Source organism: Zonotrichia leucophrys, chromosome 2, assembly GCF_028769735.1.
Source record: "Zonotrichia leucophrys gambelii isolate GWCS_2022_RI chromosome 2, RI_Zleu_2.0, whole genome shotgun sequence".
NCBI lineage: Eukaryota > Metazoa > Chordata > Aves > Passeriformes > Passerellidae > Zonotrichia > Zonotrichia leucophrys.
The window spans coordinates 116,707,455-116,731,164 of record NC_088171.1 but is presented as its reverse complement, the minus strand read 5'-3'; the positions used below and the strand labels follow the sequence as shown (position 1 = coordinate 116,731,164).

Below are 23,710 nucleotides of genomic sequence, written 5' to 3'. Positions count from 1 at the left end.
TGAAGTGAGCTACTAATGAGTTACAAAAGATTTGCACAAGCCCCAGAAAGAGAAAAAGGAGGAGGGAGAGAGTGTGCCTATCTGCCTTGGCTGAATGGAAAGGTACCACAAAAGAGACTCTTCAAATACCCTTTGGAAAATGGGAAGTTAGCCCAACATAAGCTAGTGGTAAGGAACAATAATGTAACACAAAAAATGAAGATGGTTTAGCTGAGGGATTTGGTGGGGAGATTAGCCAAAGGCATAACATGAAAATAAATAAGAAGAAATTACTTAATTATGAGAGGTGTAAGCAGGCTGTGAGAGAACCAGAAGGCTCAGTGGAGTACCACGGTGCAGTGGGAACAATTAAAGGGGATAAAGACATTGCAAGGAAATTAAATGCTCTATTTGCATCTATCTGCCACCAGTCATTTTGAGGAGATCGGTGGATAACAAAACTGAGGGACTGCTGGAAAATAAGGGGGCAATTAAGACATACTGAAAGAAAGTGATACATTTTGGAGAAGACAGAATCAGTAAAGGCTTTTGACATTACTCCTTCTGAAAAACTAAGCACTTTTAGGCATGCTAGTGAAATTAATTGGATTATTCAGATAGTTAAAAGTACAAACGTACAGAAGTACTGGCAGCTGAAGCCATTAAGATTGTCTGGTAGTAAGCAAAAACAGTCACTACAAATCCTGACTGTCCCACGAGATAGCAGACTAAAAACTTTGGATCAGTGCCTCAATCTTGGCAGTTGTAGATAATTCAGCTTAATATCCCTAAGTTAATATGCTGTAAGAGCCTCTCTTCTCTAATACTGAAAAGGTGGCCAAAGCTCCATAACATTTGGCAAGCTGCAAATATGGCATAGAAACAATTCAAGTAAGAGACCACATCTTGCTTTGTTCCCTCCATACACAAAAAATCACCAAGAGAGCAAAAATGCATATTTAGCTTCTAAATGGGGAGAGCTGACACTGCCCTGCAAGGAGGATTCCCAGTGAGAGTAAAACACAGGAAAGGAAGCAGAAAAAAAGGACCAGAAACACATCTTCAGGTTGCCCCAAATTACTTGAGCTAGTCCAAGTCCAAGAAGCTGGCTGCATCTAAAATTCTGTGTTTTGGGTCTCTCACTACAAGAAGGACACTGAGGTGTGGAGCAGGTCTATAAAGGGATAAAGGCATGGGTGAAGTGTCTGGACCACAAGTCTTCTGAGGAGCGGCTGAGGGAGCTGAAGGTGTTTAGCCTGGAGAAAGGGAGACTCATGGGAGGTCTTACCACTCTCTACAACTTCCTGAAAAAAGATATCAAGGTGAGGGTCAGTCTCTTCTCACAGGTAACAAGTGACAGAACAAGAGGAAATGGCCTTAATTTGTTCCAGGAGAGGTTTAGATTGGATATTAGGAAAAGTTTTTTCACTGATAGGGTTGCCCTGGAGACATATGAAGACGTGTAGATGTGGCACTAAGGGACATAGTTTAGTGGTGGACTTGGCAGAGCTGGGTTAACGGTAGGACTCAATGATCTTTAAGGACTTTTCCAGCCTAAATGATTCCATGATTTTGCGAAAAGCTTAGAAGGGGAGACATGGGCAACACAGCAGATCCATGTAGGTGGACAAGGAGAACTCAGGAAGGCAGATTTTTAATTGTTCCCAAACACAACTGAAATCCATGAAATATGAATTAAAAGCCCCTGGAATCCAGTCAACAGTGGGCTTTGAAAAGTTGTTCATAAATCATATGAAGTAATTTATTTCATCAGATTAAATTCTCCTTTCTGCTCATGAAGTATTGATAAGAAAGCACCAAACTTCCATTGTTGTATTCTTGGAAAACATTATTTTAGAAAATTAAACCTCACCCCTACTGAAATCAGTGCCGGAAATTATTAACACACAGACCTTGGGGATTCATGTCTTGATTCAAACTGATGATCCTGAGCAACTCTCCTGCCTTTCTGGCATCAGAAGGAAATGGCAATCACTCTAGCTGCTACAAAACCTGATCTTCACAGCTTATCACTTTTGATGAGGAAAGGTCTCTCATGTGCACAATTCAGGTCTGCCCTTGGCTAAAGAATAATCAGGAAAAATAAGTTCAGGATGAAGAATCACAAATGAACACGGTGACTCACTTGATTAATCCTGCTCTAGGGAGGATGAACAGTCAAACAGAGGAGCTCACAGCTGAGTCATGCCCTGAAGAGGGCTTGTCTCCTCTGTCTGAGGTCTGAATAGCACACATATGTGCAGGAATTAGCAAGGCTTGCCTGCAATTCAAGGAAATGCTCACAAAGAATAGTTTGGCCTGCTGTAGGCAACTTTCTTCATAGAATAATTCAAAGCCATATAAACTTGTTAGCTGCAAGAAATATGAATAATTCAGTGACATGTAAACTGCAAAAATTATTAAAGAAAAATATAAGGGCAAGTTTCTTATTTTGTGGGGTACCATACCCTTCTTTGTCATGCCCAAGCTAATTTTTTTTTCCCCTCTGTCAAAACAGAATGCATGCACAGGAAACTCCTACTGAGTAAAACATGGGTTGCATCAAGTTAATGTCAGAGCTCCAAATTAATTATTCTGTCGCATCCAGCACAGCTATCTTTGGTTGTTCCAGTATGTCAGCTTCAAACAAGCATTTCCCCTGTTTTGTAATGAAAAGATAGCAAGTTTTTTCCCCACAGCATCTGTGTCATTCTATAAATAAAATTTACAAGTAACTTTACATCCAGGACAACAGACTGGATAGATGGTGTTTTTCTTCAGAAATGCTTAGTCCAGCAACGCATTGGATGTTGGAAAGAAAAGCATAGACTAAGCTGAGACCTGAACTGTATTTCACATTTCTAATGTTAGAAATGCATGGCTTAGTTTATAACTGAATGAAGGCCATCCACACACAGATATCTGGCTAGATTTGAATTCCTGCTTAGAATGAGCTGGAAGCCTCTGCCACAGTCAGTGGAGAGGAAATGTACAAGCCTGAGAAAAAAAATGGCACCCTTTTTTTTTTTCTTTTTATCAAGCAAAAATTTCCTCTCAGTGACTTTCTTGAAGATATAAAAATTTTCTCTTGTTATGTTTCTGCTAGAGGTTTTTGTACATAAAATTATTATGAGTTGGGTTTTTTTTTGCTGTCAGTTTCCACTTCAGTTGGACTCCATAGCAACCAATAGCCCACGAATTACACATTCTGCATTCAATTCTGTGCTACGAACCTCCTCCCACACGCTCTCATTCATATTGCAGGCACCCTTACCAAATGAATACTTTGTCCCTGATGTTAATGTGACTGAGCAAGGACCAGATGTAATTTGGCTGACAAACAGGGACCTTCACAGACCCTGGGCTTTGGGAGGGAGGCTTCTGGTGGTGGGGCTCTTCAGACAAATGATAGAACCAGCTTCCACCCAAGGAAGCTGGCATCTGTTCTTCCCTTTGCCTCAGCCCACAGAAGTGTCACACCATTTAGCAGGGGATGAGTCCAAGATAAAGCAAAGAATTTTTACACTCCCAAGACTTAAAAAAATCCCTCCCAGAGCTCTCCAGAAACTTGATCCCAAACAGAGCAGGCAACTGATTGCAACCTATAACAGCACAGGTTCTTTGGCTGCTCCTAAGGAGCTCTTGTGGATGCAGCAGGGCTTGGCTGGCCTCCCAAGAGCAGTGTACAACTCTCCTCAGCTGCCTGCTGCTGACAGAAAAGGCCAGAATTCAATCTCAAGTGCAATAGAACTGTTCCTTTGGCTGTGGGTTTGGTTTATTCCTTTAGGAATTAAGTATTTCTGAGATTCACATTTCTGATTTTCTCACCTTTTTAGCACCCAGGGCCATGCCGTGCTTGCACACCGTGTAAATTTCTCTGTTGAGAAGAATAAGTGACAATCTCAGGCAGTGTGTTATGATATTGTGGAAATTATTAAACGCCCTATACTACAACCCCTAAGTGCAATCAATAAATCAGTTTGACAGAGCCACTGCTGTAATTTGCCTGGCTATTCCCAAAGGCAGTGTCCCCTGTGAGGAGCATGGGGAAGGGAGGCAAAGAGTTCATTCCAGCGTGAGCAGAGCCAGGGAGTCTGTGGGGGTTTCAGGTTAGTGGCCTCACTGTTGGGAATTTAGGAGATAATTCATGGTAACACACAGATCAGGATCCCATTTAGGAGGTAGTTTTTAATCTCCTATGGTGATCTCACCAATATTGTGATAGTTTCCTCAAAGCCCAGCTGTAGTAATAATGAACAAAACAAATGGCTGGCACATGAATGGCTATTGCCAGAATCATTAGGATTGATGACCTCTGTTGTTTATTTTACTCTGTGTGATTGCATAGCCTTTTCTTATTCCCTCTTGCATCCTTGCATCACTCTAAGCTATTTGCTCAATTTCTTGCACCATTGCATTTCACAAGTTAATTTTTCATTACAGAAAGGGAAGGGATTTTCTTTTGAACATTATGAAGCTACTGTTTAATGTCTGAAAGCAATTATACAGCCCCTTTGCTTTGTTGTTGGAAGGTACAAATGACACCACTGATTCAGTTTCCCTGGCATCATGTTTACTCTGTGATTCTACTATGTCCCCTCTAGTTTTATCTCCTCTGCATTTTCAACATCTTACCATCTGAAATAGCTGTGAACTTTTTGTTCTCTCCTGATGCAATCACCTCACTTGTTCATAACACTAATGAATTCCTTTCATTGCCTTTTCTTTTCTTTGGTCAGATAATTGTATTTTTCTACATCCCTTTCTTTTTGAAATAATACAGGATAAAGTTAAATTCATACTCAAGGTGAGTTTGGAATATCAGCGTGCATAAAAGAAATCATTATGTTTTCCTATTTGTTCTCCATCTCATTCTTAATGCAGCCTAACAATTAACTCTTCTGAGCACCACTGCACAATAAACATACCTCTTAATTATGGTGTCTATAATGACACAATGCTTTTCTTAAAAGGTTAAAAGTACTTGAAAATCCAGACAAAAGGGCACAGAGTTAAGAAAGGGTGAAAGATCTCCATATGTGGCCACATATTAAAATCCAACATTTTCTTTGACCTTTTTGCAGAGTAATGCTGCTTTTCTAGGTCATTCTAGAGATTTCCACAATGTTTGCTATTCCTCACTAACCTACATGATTTTTCATTTCTTTTTTCTCACACCACCATTCACCTCACTTGTCTGTCAAAAGATTACTACTGGGTGTTATGGTAACATAATTTTGCCACTTGCAAATCCTTCTCTCTGTCCAAACTATCAGGACTCCTTTTATTTGCAAAATGAGAGACTTCAGCTGTATTAAAAAAAATAATAAAAAGTTCACAGGAAGATCTTTTATTAGCTAACCAAATGGCATATTTTCATATTTTACATTAAAGAATTCCAAGAAAATTGTCTAATTGTCCCTTTGCTTGCAAACAGTCACTCTTACAGCAGACTTCAATCATGACTAGATCAAATAGCAAAGTTAAAATCAAATAACTGCTGTTCACCAATGGACATATTTTGAGAGTGCTGTGTTCAGAATGACAAAAGTCATAATATTGTTTGTGGACATTCAAACAGCACCTGGTTACTCATCCCAGAAAGCCTCAAAAAATGTATCTCTTGAGATATATTTGGGGTAAGAGGTTACCAGGACACGAGAAGAAGCAGCATGAAAGTAGAAATGCAAATATACATTAGTAAGCACCTAAACTGGCTGTTAAATGAGGCAAAGAACATATACTTGGCTGGACTTAAATCCAGGCAATGAAAGCAGGAGATATTAGAAATACGTACAAAACTCACGTCAATCACAATAAGCTTTATAATTTGTTTTAGTTAGAGCCCTCCAGGGCACATAAAAGACAGACACAAAAATATTCTAATCATTTCTTATAAATAAATGAAAAATGGTGTCAAGTATTATATATCATAGAGGTTTCCCACTGGAACAATAAGCAACTTTGATATAGCTGACAAGATGGAGGAACTTGATATTATTGATGTAGAAATAATCACTGGGGAGCTCAAAACAGATGCAATAAAGATTCACAAGACAGCAGTCTAGAAAAAATTACCTGCATGTCTCTGCAGAAACAATGTTGAAAACTTGTTATGATGATTTGAGTGAACAGGAGAGAAGGACCAGGAAAAAAAATGTAACTGTGTAGATTTATGTAATAAAGACTGATAAAAGTATATAGAATCATGGTGCTGCCAGCCACAAAGAAACCACTTTGCACAGTTATACTGAAAAGGATGTACAGCGCCATGAAGCTCAAGAAAAATGAGCATTTTCACCCTAGCTCCTTTTGAGTGGATCATATTTCACACAATATCATTGAAGAAAGTGAAGGAATGAATAGCAAAAAAACATTCCCCCTTAAAAGGCAGATTTATTTTTTCTCCCCAGAAAGAGCAAATCAACCACTTCTGTAGAAGACTGCAGATTTTATAGAAACTTTAGCAAGGCAAAAATAGGTTAGGATCCAACCAGCAGTATAGAGTCTGGTGACATGTCACCAGTGGAATTTAGAAAAAGGTCTGTTTTTTTACTCCCATTCTCCACATTTGCCCCAGATTTCATGGGATATTGAATTTCCTGTGTGGACAACATGATAACTGAATGAATTTTATAAGTAACTGGTAGAAAATGAAAATTATGGAACGACATCATCAGTCTCAACCGTACTAATGTTGCAGTAGAAACGTTAGGCATGTAATTCTGTATGTTGCATAAATGACAACCACTGTAACATCTCTGGCAAGTGCAGCAATTGCTCTTTTTGAAGGGGAATTACTGAACACAGAAACCAAATATCATCAGTGCTGTTCTATGTGGTGTTACAAGTCTTTCACCAAGGATATTTTTGCGTGGATGGCAGCAATGGAGCAAACCCAAAGCCTAAAAAAAGCTTTTTTTTCTGTGGATTTTACTACCACTTAGACAGAATTAGTTGGGTTTGATGAAATAAAAATGTTGAGATCCTGAGATGGCTGCAACCACCTGATGCTATGAAAATGAGGATGTGAGTATTCTTGGGATGTGCAAGGTTCCTTTGAAAAAATAGTCCTTTGTAATGAGTTGAGGTTTTGGGGGTGGTTTGTTGGCCTTCAAATTGCAAATTACAGTTTCCTGAGAGAACTGAAGGTCAAAGGGAAAAAATGTGAGCCTAGCATAACTCCCCTGAAATTTTTCCAAAGCAGCAACCTGAACAAATTAATGTCACTGGCCCAGCTCATTTAGAAATACAACAGTGTTGAGACTGGCCTTCTCAAAATAGATGAAACAATTACAAAATAAAAATCTTCAAGTTCAGGCTGCAAAATTGAAAATTAGAAACTGCCAGGGTTGCAGTTGTTTTCAAAATGCCTTTCGTGCAGGTTCAGTGGACAAAATAATCTAGAATCAATTTTTAAAGTATGATTTCAGATAATCACAAAAGGGAAAATTAAACTTATTTTAAACTCCAAGACCAGTATTCATAATTTTTGAGTACTTCAATTTATGTGAATGCAGGGGCTTAGTACATTATTTCTCCATTGTTAAAAAAAAATAAAAAAAGAGAAAAAGATCTGTCAATCTACCCAAAGAAATTAATCAATGCTTTACTTATAGTTCAGTATCTGGATTTGAAACCTTAAATTTCTGAAATAAACTCTGCCATTTAACTAAGAATTCTAATTCTATGATCTAGCATCATGAAGGGTTTTTCTTGAATGGGATAGGGTAGACCTTGGTGTAACATGCTAACAGCAGTAGTGGGTAGTAACTGCTTAAGCTGAGATCACAAAGGCAACAGAAAAGTAATTGTGGAGCCTTGCATTGGGTGTATGGTAGTGGAGAAAAGCCCAGCCTGATATCCTTGTTCCCCTGAAGCCAGTAGAGTTTTATGGCACATTCCAGCAGTTCCCAGCAGGGTACAGATGAGGGTTGCAGGTGCAGTGTAGTCCTTGCTTTGGAATAATAATATTACAAAATTAGTTTGGGGAGATCATCAAGTTTTTTTAGGAATTTCCAGAGAAAAGTAATCTAAGTGGTTCATAAACTATTAAAGTGAGTTGAGCTGAAAAGAGAATTTCATATGAATTTCAATGTTAGGGATTCTGAAATAGAAGTTTCACTAATTTCTTATTTAAGTAGTTATCAGCGACCTCCTAAATTACTCTGACCTCTAAACAATAGAGTATATTTATATGTGTGGAGATTTAGTCTCTTCTTTCTGGCAACTGCTGTTTTTAGTTTGCTGTTTCTGGGGGAAAGGGTTGCATTTTAAGTTTCTAACCAACTGGAAACTGTAAAATGACAATGTAATTCATACTCTTTTATTTCTGTTTGTATTTCTTTTTATTATGAAGCTAAAATAATTAATTTGAAATCATTTTTTCACACCTCTAATAAGAACTTTCATACAGTCAATACAGACAATTACTGAAGAAATGTGATAAGTTGAAGTCATGACTCATGTTCTGCTAATTCAATTATAAATGATTGTTAATGAAGAAACATATGCAAGAGTTAAGTTCAGGGCATAACTAGGAAAAAATTCAGTGCACAGTGATGTCCTGCCAGACCCTGGCCTGGTATTTGAAGAAAGTGGCTCTGGAATAAGATACCTGGAGCAACCAGGACTTCAACTCCAAACACAAGCACTGAAACAAAGATAAGACAGCAGGGAGGTCCTGTTTTGTCAAAAGGCAGCCAGAAAGAGGCAGAAAAAGGATCAGCAGAAATTGCCACAGCAACCATAGTTACATGGCCCTGAGAAAGATTCCAGAAGAAAATTTTGATATTAGGGACAAATGTGTAAATCTTGAACAAATAAATCACTGCTCTTTTTTACTTCCTCTTGTTTATGGAAAGCATTTACATGTTTATATTTGTGCTGGCTTTTTTGCAAAGGATACCTAATTTTTTCATCTTTTCCTTTCCTTAATAATAACCAAAACAAAAAAATCAACCAACAAACCAACCTACCAAAAAAAGAAGCAAAGCAGGAAAGCTTTAATTATTTTTTTAATCTTTAAACTTTTAACCTTTTTTTTTTAAGTTGCAAAGCCTGCTTTTCAGGAGACGTCATCAGAGATATTTTCATGGTGTCATGGGATGATTTGTTAAATTTCCATGTTTCTTAATACTACACTGATTAACCTTTTTTTTGTATGTTATTGTCTCACAGTTTAGACTATATTGAAAGGGGAAAATCAGGTAGGGACAGTCCATTTTATAGATCTCTGCACAGCCTTGGGACACATTCATTACAACAGCAGAATTAATTTTCATAAATGTAACTACCACTGCATACTTCTCTTTATTCTAGACAATATTTTGACTTCACCAAAGGATTACTAAAAAGGCCTAATGTAGTATCAAAGAATAACTACAAGCGATCAGGTCTTTGCTAAATTATTCCAATTATGTTGCAGTTAGTTTCACTCCACAAAAACACATTTGAGACTCTCTGGGATTGTTCATCTTGATCTGGCAGAACCCTTGACCACTCCATTCCATTGCATTAATCTGACTTAGCTTCGGTTAAAATTTTTTGACAGTGTTTAATGGCCAAGTAAATGCAGTGCTTTCGTTTCTGCATGAGAAGTATACTGAGTCATGAGATACTTAAGCAAATGTCTGAAGCAAAACATATCAGTAGTGTCATTGCTGATGAGGAGCCCACAGAATGCCACAGTTGCCTGTATCTTAGTCATTGCAAACTGTTTTCTAATATTTAGAAATTGAATTCTGTTAAGGATTTGGGATAATTTTGCTTTTATTCTATGTATCCACTGTTTACTACCAGATTTTGTTAAGGTAAGTTGTTATATATAGGAATAATTGAATACCACCTCTTATTATCTTCAACTTGTATGACATTGTCATATTTTTCAGACTTCTTGTTGCACTATTCTTCTGACTCAGCTCAGACTTGGCTCTTGTGCTTGTGCTTGTACTTGTGTTGCAGGACAGTTGGGGTGGATAAAGGTGAGTAACTCCTGCTGTCCTGCTGACAACACTCCTGTAATACAGCCCAGACTCTTTGCTTCCCCAGTGATATCACTTTGCTGTGTATACTTTCATTTGTTGTCCATTTTTACCCTCAAATCCTTTTGTGCCCAGTCAATATTAGTTACCCATGAACACCTGATTTAAGAAATCAAGAGGTGAGAAAATCCCAGAAGAGACAAACCTGTCAGCCAGGACGAAACCAATAATGGCAGGTGGTGCCTGGTGTCTCACAAGTCTCCTTGGCTTTTAACCTGGAGCCTGCATCTGCTAAGCCTCTTTCTGAAGTAAATCCCAAAATGATACTGCAGTACTTTTAAATGATTCATATAAAATGTTCTCTGAAAGATAGTGAATGTACATGTACCTGAGTATACATTTCAGCAGAGAATAACAATAAGATGCTGGAAAAAGAAAAGACTCATTGGCATCAGAGCATACACAAATTCCCATTTTCCCCAGACTTGCAAAACTCTTTTATTCAAACAGAATTGAAGGCTTTATTAGAATAAAAGTGAATTTAAATTGCAGGAGACTGCTAGAAGTGGTTTACATGTAAATGAGAATCTAAGAAATTGAAAGATTTCCCACCATCTCTCCCTAGGTCAGAGTTTATTCCTCCTCTTTTTTTACTTAGTTTTCAAATGAATATTGCAGTAGATTTGGAAGCAAGATTTTTCATTGGTTTCCTTCTCTTTCACTATAAATCACATTTCTTCTTTTGTACCTATACAACAGCCAGGTAGGATTAACCCTGGGAAAGCAAGGCAATGCACACTTATGGAGAAACCTCACAAAGTGGGAACAGCTTAGAGGAGCACAGCTCCAAGATAACAGGAGAGGATGAAGCTGACTTAGATAGGGTTATCACCCCTAGGTGTAGATTCTCCTGGCTAGAAATACCCATACAAAAGCAATCCTGTGTGCTGTCACACAGCCTAGCACTCTGAAGTGCTGTAGGCAGCACACATACTCTGTAGATTGATCTGTGCATATCTAAAATACGTGACTGGCATCTCTTGGGTGAAAGGCACTCAGGAGGCATCTCTTTGAGGTGAAAGGCACTCAGGAGGAAAGAAACACTGAAATGTTTGGCCCTGGCAAGGGGAACAAATGTTTCTGATCACACCAGAGCAGTAGCCTTGTGTTGTTACCCCTTTTTTCACCTCTGTTACTTTGTTCATAGCTGAATTTATGGAACTCAGTTCCTCTACTGACGTGTTATAAAACCAGAGAAGCTGAGATTGCAACTTTGTGGAAAGGAGCACAGGACTATCTGTAGGAAAGAAGGAGGAAGATATGGAGATATCTTGTAGCTAGAACAGAATGAAGAAAAGCATATTGGTTTAAAAAGATCTAAAAAATATCTTCCTGCTTCATTAATTCATACCATCAGGTCTTGGTGCAGTATGGGAGAATATGTGTGTTTTAAAGTACACTTGGGAGTGGTTCTATGGGATCAGACCAAAAGGTCTCCTGCCAGGAATAAGAGGTTTGATACACAGCAGGTTGGCAAGGTTAAAATAGAGACCATACTAACCTTCCACTGAAAATCAAATATTTTTTCTTATGTATGTCAATATGGCAGTCAACACTTTCAAGAAAATATTCAATTTTGGCCCCTAAAGATATGGGATATTACATAAATGCTACATATACCCTTTTCAATAGGTTGTTATTGAACCTCTAGCATCAGAACTTTACATGGTGCTGTGATTTATATAGCATGTGTGAAAGAAAACTGGTACCACATGTGTTAATGCATGCACAGACAAGTGCCATCCTCTGCAATGGAATAGTGGGAAAGAGATAACATCTCTCTATAAAGAAAAACATATTTGCATATTACCTTTCTCCTTAAAATGAATCTTTACTAGCTTTAGTTTGCCCAGCATGTACAGTTTTCATAAGCAGTTACACAGGAAATTGTGTCAGCAGGAGGCTAACTGGCTTGCTTTGCCCTCTGTCCCTGCAACAAATGGACCCTCCAGGAAGTTTCCAGAGCTGAGATCATGGTCTGTGAACAAGGGATAGTTGTTTTTTGCTGCCTCTGTGGTTGCTGCACTTATTAAAAACAAAAACCGTGAGAGTGCAATCAGAAATAAGACCAAAATTTCCTCTTAAGAAATGAGAAATTGCATTTTCTCATTTTTAGGAATCAAATCTCCAGCCATGACATATTAATTATGATGCTCCAACTCTTTTATTGTTTTAACCATGACAAAAGAGGCAAAATACAAAAGACCTTTAACTATTCAATTTTTTTATCTGACTGATTGGAATGACTTTACTCCTCCATCCTTTTACTTGCCCTCTATTCCATCTGGTTGGTTAAATTTTTAGGTGTACATGGTATCTGGGTGCTTGTACCACTTAAATTCCCACATTGCTGAGAGCTTCCCATGGTGATGGCGTTCTCACCACAGGATCAGCCAGGTCTCCCTCATCCTCCACCCTCATCATGGCCGAGAAATGCCCTGCAGCAGGGTAAATGTGGTGACAGGGTAGAGTTTACCCCAGTGTGCTGTTCAGATATTTCACAGAACTGAGCAGCCACCACAACATTCACATCCTGACCAAATTTATGCTCTCTGCTGTAACTCCTGTGGGATCACCTGCTCTGCTAACAGCACCAGTTCCTAAGCATTCCTTGTGCTGTTCTGAGGCTGCTGGAACTGGAGGATGCTCAGCACTTGCCAGAGTGAAAAAAGCAGATATTTCAATGTAAAATGCAATTGGTATAGGGCTCAGAGTTCAGAGAAAATAGTCTAAAATAAGTCATGGCCTGGGAAAATAATATATCAAGGAAGTATTAAAATTTTAAAATTTCAAATGTATTTAAGGATTCCAGCTCAGTATTTCTATCCTTTTCTGATGCTTCTACTGCATGTAGCTCATTAAATAGCTGGTCAGAGAATTAATATTTTTTTTTCTTCCCTGACTCGTTTCAGTCTGTTCCTGCTGCAATGCCTGAATTTGCCTTGACTGCTTTTAGGTAGGTTGGCAAGTTAGAAACTGATCAGAATATTCGATATTTAGAAAACTTGATTTGAGGAGTGCTGTGACAAAAAAGTGTTCTGGTCTCTTCCTACAAAGCTTCACCTCGAAAAGCTGCTATTTATAAGAGCATTCATTCATGGTTTCCAGCAGTTTCCAAAGTTCAAAAGGGCAAGGAACCATGTAGGATGTCACATTGCTTGGCTTCCTACTATTCTGTGGATGTAGCTCTGTTGTGGTGCTCTTTTGCAGATCCCATCTGTGAGGATGACATATACAGCCCACATAGGACTGTGGGTCATTCTTTAATGGACAAGTGCAATCACAACTGTATGCAGCTTCTCTTTTCTTACACCAAGACACAAACCCTTATGCAAAAGTTGAGTCTGAGAAGAAAAGCAGGGGATGTGTATGTGTGCCTATGTGTTTGCTGTGTATGTGTGTCTGTATATTTTTCTTTATCAGCTGTCCTTCTTTCCACTTTATGAAGCCCAGAAATTGGATTGGTTTCTTTTCGCCACAGGAGGAAGGTGACACAGAGCCACTTTCCAGTCTGCCCTACATTTTCCTGTGTTATTCTGGGGGAGAGCTCCTGCAACTGTGTTTCTCACCCCCAGGCACTGTCCTTCACAGCTCTTCAGCCAGCCCTCAGCCCAACACCATCCAGTCACCTCTTCCCTCTAAAATGTGTTTGATTGCCAATCCCTCTCCATGGATCTGTTTTTTCTTTTCAGTCAGGCTTTTCTCATTCTTCAACATATGCTTCATAACTTTCCCAGCTGTTGTTTTTCTTTCTCTTTTTTCAGACATTTTCTTTGTCTTCTTGGATTCCCTTTGCAGCACAACACAGGATTCTCATTTATGTATGTCATCCTGCTGTCATTCAGATGGGCTACAATTGCCTTCCCAAATATGGCTTCATAATAAATGGTACTAACTGAATTAAGCTGCTGCCTGCAAGCAAATGAAAACATTTCAAGACAGAGCTTCTTCTTTTCTTCTTTGTGCAACATTTAATTTACACATCTGTTACTCTTCTAAATGAGTATTATGCTTATGCTGGGCTGCCTTCCCATACTATCCTGAATTCTGCTACCATTTCAGAACACCTCAGTCATGTACTATGAATTATTTTTTTATGCAGCATGCTTCTAAGCTTTTTATTGGTCAATGCAATGCTTGAACCACAATGCCAATCTGCATTACTGTAAGCATCTCCCAACACAGAATCACTAGCTCCTAACCAAACCCAAAGATTTGATGTGCAAAAGTCATTATGGTGTCAGGGCTGGCTGCACTTCAGCTGTAATCCCTCATGATAAACAGACATGAGGCTGAGTTACTGCCACAGTTTGCCTGTGACTATAAATCAGTCCCAACAGATGTTTGTTACCTCATATTCTGTTAAGCATCTGAGACTATGCTTGAAATATATTAGATCAACACTTGAGATGTATTCTTTTATAGCAACAGGATCTGATGATGATAATATCCTTGTAATTACACCACTTTGAGCATTCTCAGGAAGGGCATTCTTGGGTTTTATTATGATCCTTTAAAATATTTATAGCTGTTGGTTTACCTCTGTGTCAGAATATTTCCTTTCCCTTTAGCCTCAGTACACTGTCCTACAGGATGGTAAGAATCTGGTATTTGAGATTCCCTGGGTAATAAAAGATGGTTTATGGCTGGCAGTTGACTTGGGATTGTATGTTGTAAACAAAGCAGCAGGTTTTCTCTGTCTGACTCACAGAATTTTTGGAGCTATGTGACAGCTTCTAGGCACAGACTTGAAGACAGAAATTAATTACCATCTTACTGAAAAAAACTATGAAAAACATTCTGCTCCCTACCCCAAGCCCTATTTGCAGAGTATTGTGATTGGAGTCCTTCTTCTGGCTCTCTACACAAAAATAAATTTTACGTTGGCTGAACAATCTTGAAAGAAACACTTTTGCTTGGAAGATTAATGAACACCTTCTGCTGAATTTCTTGTTCACCCAAAGCTCCATCTCCTTGGTGTATGGGCAGCTTTATGAGAAGACAGTAGCAGACATAGGAACAGCTGTGGAAGTTACTGAAGGCTTTCCTCAACTCAACAGATGAGAGGACCCTCTTACCTAACTTCTTTAAAAGCTTCAGATTCACTGCAGGTGGACCAGAAGGGTGAAGACTTAGATTTGGTGAGAGTGAGGAAACGAAATAGTATGAGAAACAGTATTTGTTTTCCAGCACATGGAACATTTTTTTACATTAAATCCTCATTCAGGTTTCATCAAAACTGTGTGTTTGCATTTGTTTGTTTTACAAACTGGAATTTTTTATCATGCAAACCATTCAATCAAAAAAAATCATTCCATGATCAGTTTGACATCCTTATCTGTCTTTATTGCTGCACAAATTTGCATTCAAAATAATGTGCTCTGTAAGAAGTGGTGTAAGTATAGTCTTTGTGGGTTTCAGGTGGGTCCACACCTTGAGTTCTGATCAAAGTGAAAAATGTCCCTCCCCTGTACTAGTTTACAGTAATATAACTTGACAGGCTTTTTTTCCCTCACTATGGAACTTATCTGATCTCTTTCTTTTCTATTCATCTGCTCATTTTCATTTATTCAGTACTGAATAAGTGAAAATGAAGGTATTGAATATGTGATTAACTTTAACTAACAGATCCAAAATATACTGTGCAGGACCTAGAGAGAAAGTGATGACATCATCTCTAAGAAATCTGCCTGAACAATGGAGAGAAATCAAACCTATGCAGAACAGGCTGAATTAGTCTAGCTCTGGAAATGTGATAAATCTCAGCTAGTAATTTGGCAATAAAAATTATCAACCCTTGTGGTTTTTTCCCTGTCATCAAAAAGGTTTTGATCAAGACAATCATCATTATATTTTTGAATGATGTGGAAACAAAACTAAAATTCTTTACCAGTGAACTTGGCAAATGTCACAAACCTCTTGAAATGATAACTGGGGAGCAGGACTTGTTTAGCTCTGCACAAGAGCGTGAATCACATGCGAGACTGTGCCCACATTATGGATGAGAATGTATGACACATTTGAGCTGAATGTGAAGGCAAATTTGAGCTGAATATGAGCTCAAAATGGGATAGAGTAGTTAAGAACAAAGTGACAATCTTGTATCTAAAAAGAGGAAACTACTGAACCTGATAGATAGATGAGATAGGGTTATCACTTGATGATTTATAATTTTTAAAAATAAAATTTTTATTTAGTTCATCCACTTGCACCTTAGCAACAACACTTAAATGACAGGAACAGTCCAGAAAAGAATGATGAAGAGTATTTTAAACCTGGAAAATCTCCCCAGTTCTGAGAGTAAAGAAGTTAAAACTGTTTAAGTTCGGGCATCTTAAGTGTATTGAGATACATTATTCTAGTGGATTGCTTTGCAGAACATTATCTTTACTGTGCTGGCTGCTCAGAGGTGTGCTCTTTACCTTGTGGACGACACACAGTTGTTATTTTCCTTGAGCACAAGGGTGTTAGCTGTTTTGCTTTCCCCGTGGCTGAAGGTGAACACCAGAACCTCTGCTGCAGAGTCACTAATGCAGTTCCTTCTTGCCTGGCAGTGACTTACCCTGCAGTGCTGCCTCCCCAGTGAACTCAAAAATAGGTTAAATGTGACGTGGTCAGGACACAAAAGTACGAACATGGGAAGCTGTCATATTTTTGTGGTACATTTAAACTAATATGATCTAGCAGCTGGAAGCTGAAGCTGGAAATATTGAGACTGGAAATTAAAACCTAGTTTGCTAGAAATGTCAGGCCTATCAGCTGCATTCTGGTGGCTGAAATTACAAATGTTTTTAGAAGCTTACATGGAAATTCTATCTTTGATACAGGAAGAAACTTAGAAACATCTTGGATCTGATTTGTCCAAGAAGTCATATTACACAAATAATGACAATTCCTGTTAAAAATCAAGATATTTATAAGCACGGAAAGTTTCAAGTTTGGCCTCTTTGACATGTGCTAACAGCAACCATACTCCCAGGCACATAAATGGTAAGGATGTCTGAATCAAAAATCAACTTATGGACTATAGCTATTCTTATTTTTAATGGACCCTTTAAAATTATTATTTCTTTATAAACAACTCTTCATAAATTAGATATTGATCATAAAGAAAGAGAAGGCAAAGCCAGTGGCAAATGAGATTAAAGTAAGGAAGGGCAGGCTGAAGGATCAGCTCTTATTCTTGCATCATGGCCGATTCCATTAGCATTCAGCTGAAATGTGAGCTTGTGAACATCTTGCCATCACTCAGAAGACATGTCTGCAGAAAGGTTGCCCAAGATACATTTATGTAAGACGTGCACAATGCCTTTTTGAACTTATTTTTAAAATTAGTGTTTCTTCTGGTCAATAACCTGCTCCCATGCTGCTTAATAGGACACTGCAATCACCATTTCCTCTCCTTAACAGCTTTTCCTCTTGTTGATGTCTCTAGACAGCAAAAAAGGAGGAGGATGTCCATTTACTTACAGCCCAAATTCTGTCTCAAATCCCTGTTGCAGCTGGAGTGCCACAAAATCCCACAGAAAAAACACTCCTTGTCATCAGAATCTACAGAAGATATGAAGTTCAGTGGCTGAACTGAGATAAACTTTGCACATGATTTTTAATGCCACTGAGGGTTCTTAGGAAAGTACATCCTATGGTATTTGCCTCAGCTTTTCTTCCTTGAAAGGTAAAATTATGTCTTCAAAAATATGCAGGGTTGCTTTGGTTTTTCACACACACACACACACACACACACGCACACACAAATATATCATGGATGCATATTTAAAGGTCTTGCAGAAAATATGAGCCAAAATCTGACCGGAGTCATTATTCTGTCAAAGTTTCATTGCAGGAGCCTTAGACACCAGCACTCTCAGCTTTCCAAGAGCAGGACCTGATGTACAAGGTTAATCACAAAGATTCATTTTGTTGAAGGATCAGAAACCCAAAGCTGGCTCTATGTAATACCTAAATCCCTTAATGCAACCAGCAGTTCCACTGTGCTTCTGTCCTCTAAAGCTGATGCTTTCTATTAATTCCAGATACCTGTGCATTCATCTTTCTTTTCAGGCCAATTGCTAACAGAAGAGTTCTGTGGTTTCTGAAAGAAAGGCAAACTTGCAGTTCAGAAAGACAGGAGCGAAACTGCTGGCCTGTTTGTAGATAATAGGACTTTTATTACTGCCCTCAGTTCACCATTTAACCAAATATGTTTGATTATGCAAAGTTACACTGTATCATTTTCTGGACATTTATTCACATGTGAATGGAAATCAGGAACTCTGCTTTTCACATGGTGATGAAAGGTTTTCCCAGAAAACAAATAACATGAAGAATTGCAGGCGTGTGTATTGTTCTCTAATAATTTTTATGCTGTAAAACAAAGCTCCAGTCTACTGACTCCTAAGGATAAGACTTTTTCATCAAAGACTTTAGACCATGGCAAGAAAAAATCCTACCTGGAAACCATCAGAACTGATGGTACTTAAAACTTGAATCCAAATTTTGTTCTTTCTTATGATGTTTATCAAGATCCAACAGAACACATGGTAAACCTACAGGTGATTATGCTTCTCTATCTCACCATGAAGTCAGGGAAAATGGAATAGAATAACTTACAAAGATGACGACAATGTGAACATGGTATTCCTGGACTAGCCCCTTTTCTCTGTACCACTTCAAATAGGTAATGAAAGCTGACTAATCACATTAATTTAAGGACATTATTTTATAATAATGATTAGGAGATATTTTTGTTAATGCCACTCTGTAAAGAAATGGCCTGAACAGAAAATATGCTTTGTGTGAATGTCCCATTTATTGGACTAACAACACAGAGCCACCAGAGTACGTAGAAATCTCAATGCAGATTGTGGAAATAGAGCAGAGGCTGCAATTCCCAAAATGGTTCAAGCAAACAAACAAACAAACAAACAAGCAATCTGTTAGAAAGTCTGAAGATAGAATAAATATTGTCAGTTTCCTCTGCACCAGGAGAGCTACAAGAATCTCCATATGTTTTGAGATGCTTTCTGTCAACCTGTTTGGCTGGTCCGTGATACAGCTGAAGTAATTGTATGATAGATATTAATGTACATATAGCAAAAATACATTATCTGGATAAAATTTGGAAATATTTCTTAAAAAAAACCCAGACATGAGCTACTTGTATGACACACTGATATAGCCTTAACTCTCAATGGCCTTGTGTCATAAGAATGAGGACTGACAGGTGATCAGGTGAGATGGAAGTCATGGTGTAATGGAGATATGGTTACAAAATATTTTGCTGAAAATGGCCTTGCTGCTTCAAAGATGGCCAAAAAATTCCATTAGGAGTTGAGTGTGTGAGTGTGTGTAAAAAGATAAGGACACTATCTACATTTACCTACTCTGATCCCAGTTGGCTGCAAAAAGCAGAAGAATCTTCCTGCCGCAGTGGTCGCGATTTTCCAGCACTCCCGGAAACCCGTCAGTCAGAGCCCGTTTGATTCCTGGGTCATCAGCCTTGAAGTTCTTGAACATATCCAGATTTAATTGGCGGTATTGGAAGTACTGAGCCAGCAGTCTGAAGGCCTCTGTTTGGTGAAACTTTCTGGCTCGGAGAAATCTCAAGATGAAGGCATCATCTGTACGTAAAAACCCAATGTCAGGCCTCGTGATGATCATGTCCCTGACTTGCTGGATATCCTGGTGCAAAATGTCTGGGTTTTCATTCAGTTCCAGGCGGGCTTTCTCTATAGTCTCTGGACTAAGTCCAGCTTGTAAATGGGTCATCTCTGCAAAAACCTCTTTTCCAAATCCTTAACTTCGGATATTTTAGTAGAAGTGCTGATCCCATTCAATTGATGATCTGTGAGTATGAGCCATTCAGATGCTTTTTGCTATCAAGTTGATATTTAACAAGTAAAAGCAAAGGACTTTCTTATTCTTGCAGAGTAACAGGCAGTTCACATGTACTATAATCCATCCAAAGGAAAGTGTTGTTCATTCCACCACTTACTAAAAGAAAAAGAAAATATATAAAAGAAAGATTAAATGTGTATATAAAGCTTGTAGGGATGCATTTCTGAATTTATTTAGCCATAAAATTTCTTTCTGTAGGAGGATACAAGTCACATTATTTCAGAATGGGTGCATTTTAAGATAAGGCAGTCACTAACATCTTGAATGTATGTTTTCAGGCTTTCAGAAAAACAATCTGATTTATTGACAATTAATACTAAGCTGTATCAACTTGCTATTGGAATACACTTCTCAAAGCTGTCTTACAGAAGTGTGGGAGTTGCAGCATCCCTAAGTTCAAGCCAAGGATGATAGCAGCAAAAATAATAGTATTTTTTTCCCACCATTAACGGGAGCAACATTTCAGCTCCATAAATAGACAGATTTACCATCATCATACTAAGCAGAACACCTGTTTGATTTGGCTCTATCACCTGTACTATCAGCTTGTAGCTCTCCTTGAATAAGGCCATGAGCTGTCTGTAAAGCTGATTTTTTAAAAAAACCCAAAACTCTACCAATACCAGGGTTAATTTCTACTTTTTAGAAATTCACTGGAAATATTTCCCATTGAGACTCAATATGTCTTCATTGGAAACTTCCCACAAATAAGGTTCTTGATGTATCCAGTCTGGCAGGATTTGTGTTTTAGTTGAAAAGAGACATTTTTTATTCAAAATTCCTTTTTTCAGTATATTGTAGCTTTCCTGAATACCTAGTTCTGAATTTCATTTTGATTTTGGTGCTTTACCTAGAATTTGTTTTTACAAGTGTTAGAAGAATATCTGCTTAAGCTGTTATGTATGAGCAAAACGGTACAGTGAATCTCTTACATTTCAGTGACATAATTAGCAAGAGGCTGTCATCGAAGTCTGTGTAGCTACACTTGTGTGAAATAAGATCAAGGTCTGTTCCAATGTGATATATGTGTGAGTAAAGATCAAGATCCATACGATTTTTCAGCCATCACAGAAACAGACGAGCAAACCACCCCCCTGCCCAGCTTAACAGATCTCTCTTTCTAATTTCTGAAAAGGAAAAATGGGTTTTAAAAATTTAAAGGGAATCCCTCAGTAAAAGACATACTTTTTGTATTTAAAGAAAGCTGTTTGGAAAGCTATGAATTATTTATAGCAAAACAACCATTTCATTCAGCTACTCCCCTGGGTTCAGCATTCTCAGATCAAACAAAGGAGAGAGCAGCAGCCAAAGCATTTCTTGGTCCCGGATTTGCTCAAAGTTATGTTGCAGGACCTGGAAGTCAATGAGCTCAAGGGATGCCTCAGTTCCCTACTTTGTGACCTTGCACGTTATTGACAAAAAACTACATTTTAGATGCCACAGCTGCAGCCACAGGATGAAATCCCAAAATTTAAATACAGAGTGTTTCTGCATATTTGCTTAAAGGACATTTGTGGTGGGAGATAAGCTTTTCATTTAACAGCATTACGAATTGGACTTTTTGTGGGTGACACAAAGGAGAGTTTATTAAGCATCCTCTTTCTGTATTCACTGTGGAGCTGGAGTTGAAAAGAGCTACCTGCAGAGCAGAGTATCTGGTGATTGATCAACCTGGGAAAACTCGAGGAAAGGCAGAGATGGGAGAAAAGAGGGCTTTGAAAAGGCGCTACAGAGTGCAAATGATTCCAGAAAACAAGTCCCCAGGTTTTGAGGGGTAGTCCATGCTTGCAGGCTATTCAATTCTTAAAGAAATTAGAGCTGTAATAAAGGTGGATTCCTTATATAAAAATAAAGTAACAGTTATTTTCTTTACTCTTGCCTTTATTAGACTAAATTGGAGTAATTCCATTGGTATCAAGCAAATTACACTGATGTAAAATTACAGTAGGCCATAGAGAAACCAAGTTAGTATTTTGTGACTGACATCTCAAATTAATGGTGATATCAGCATTTTCTTGCATAAATCATTGCTTTACTCACGACTGCCTCCCTGAGCTAGTTAGGAATGCTAGGGGTATTTAAGGGTGACGCTGTCATTAGGGGACTGTGGTGCCAGGATTGTCCCTCCCTGGTTTTAACAGCAAGTGTAGAGTATGGAAACTCTTTGCTCCCAAGAGTGTTAAGCAGAGATCTGGAAGCAAGAAACTTGTCTGGGGTCTGCACGAGCTCTGGCTTAGGACGTAGTATGAATTATAACACCTTTAGCGTTCCTGTGGCTTAGAATCACAAAATTGTGGAATCACAGAATGTTTTCGTTTGGAGAGGATCTTTGAAGGTCAGCTGGTCCAACCTCCCTGTTGTGGGCAGGGACATCTTTCACTGGATCAAGTTTTTCAAAGCTCCTTTCCACCAGACCTTGAACACTTCCAATGTTTGAGCATTCACAACTTCTCTGGGAAACTTGTTTCGAGATTCACCACCCTCATCATAAAAAAAAAAAATTCTTCTTTATATCCAATCTGAATCTGTCCTCTTTCCGTTTAAGCATGTTAGCCCTTGCCCTGTTACTACAGGCTCTAGTAAAAAGTCTGTGATCATCTTTCTTGTAGTCCCCCTTTAGGTACTGGACAGCTGCTGTAAGGTCTGCCTGGAACCTTCTCTTCTCCAGGTTCAACCACCCCAACTCTCAGCCTGGCTTTATAAGAGAGGTGCTCCAGCTGTCTGATCATTTTTTGGCCCTTCTCTGGATCTGTTCTAAAGCATCCAAGGATTAGCAGCAGACAACAATGACACACAGACACACACAATTCCCAGTGGTTCATCCATCTTCTAGGAGTTTATGGGAGTAAAACTGTCCCTTCCTCTGCTACTTTTCTGTCTCCCACCTCCGCCAAGATGATTCTTTGGCAATAAGGCAAATTCTTAAAAGGTCAAATGCAGTGTGCTCCAGAAGGAAGGATATTCCTCTGCTCCAAGGAAATAAATTCTGGCCTTTTTTATTGGTTCCCCAACTATTTAATGTCAAAAATGATTCTGCTTATTTTTATTAAAGTCTCCTACTGTTTTTAACTAATTTAAATGCTCAGGATTATACCAAGGTGAGGGAGATACAGTTCTTTCTTGTCAGATGTTGCCAAAAAACAACTTGCCAATACTCATTCTATCCGCAGATCCATTTTTAAATGCATTTCAGAGTTTTGTGATAGTGAGCTGCGCTATTACCATGGATTACAGTTATCTATAGATTATCCTGACTATCACCTGGAACAGACTGCACTAAAATACTTTATTGGTGGGAAGTTATATATTGCAAAATAATCTAAAATATGTATGAACAATTTTGTCACTCTCAGAATCGTAGGGAAATCATGAAGTTTGCAACCCACACTAGCACTATTGCCATCAAGGAGCCTGATAAGCCTGATATACATCAGTGAATGATTTGGTTCTCCCACTGTTAACCTTGACAATAAATTTAGTGCTCCATAACTACCCAGTTTAACTGTCACTGCACTTTCTCAAATGGTTCTGATTTATTCTGATTCCCAAGATATAACAGAAGTTTCATCTCCATTTTCACCTCCTCCCACACATGGCAATTTCTCCTTCTCTTCCAGTGTTGTGTACAGCTCTGATCCATCTGCCAATTTTTTAGATGTTTACATCTTTGTTCAGTTTGGTGCAGGGTTGTTTTTTCTTCCGAATAAAGATCCTGGCCTTCTTTTCCTATTTTGAATATTGTTGCTGTGTATTGGCACATTAAAATGGGTTATAGTCTCAACAGCTGTTTT

At 38.4% G+C, this 23,710-nt stretch overlaps 1 protein-coding gene across 1 annotated transcript in view; it reads right to left on the bottom strand.

The window, feature by feature from the left end:
* CLVS1 (clavesin 1) overlaps nt 1-23,710 on the bottom strand; it is a 99,507-nt gene that overhangs the window by 69,064 nt on the left and 6,733 nt on the right. The window contains exon 2 of the mRNA XM_064706155.1: nt 19,402-20,015. Coding sequence (XP_064562225.1) covers nt 19,402-19,790 — 389 coding nt within the window. The 5' untranslated portion in view covers nt 19,791-20,015. The remainder of the gene's footprint in view (nt 1-19,401; nt 20,016-23,710) is intronic.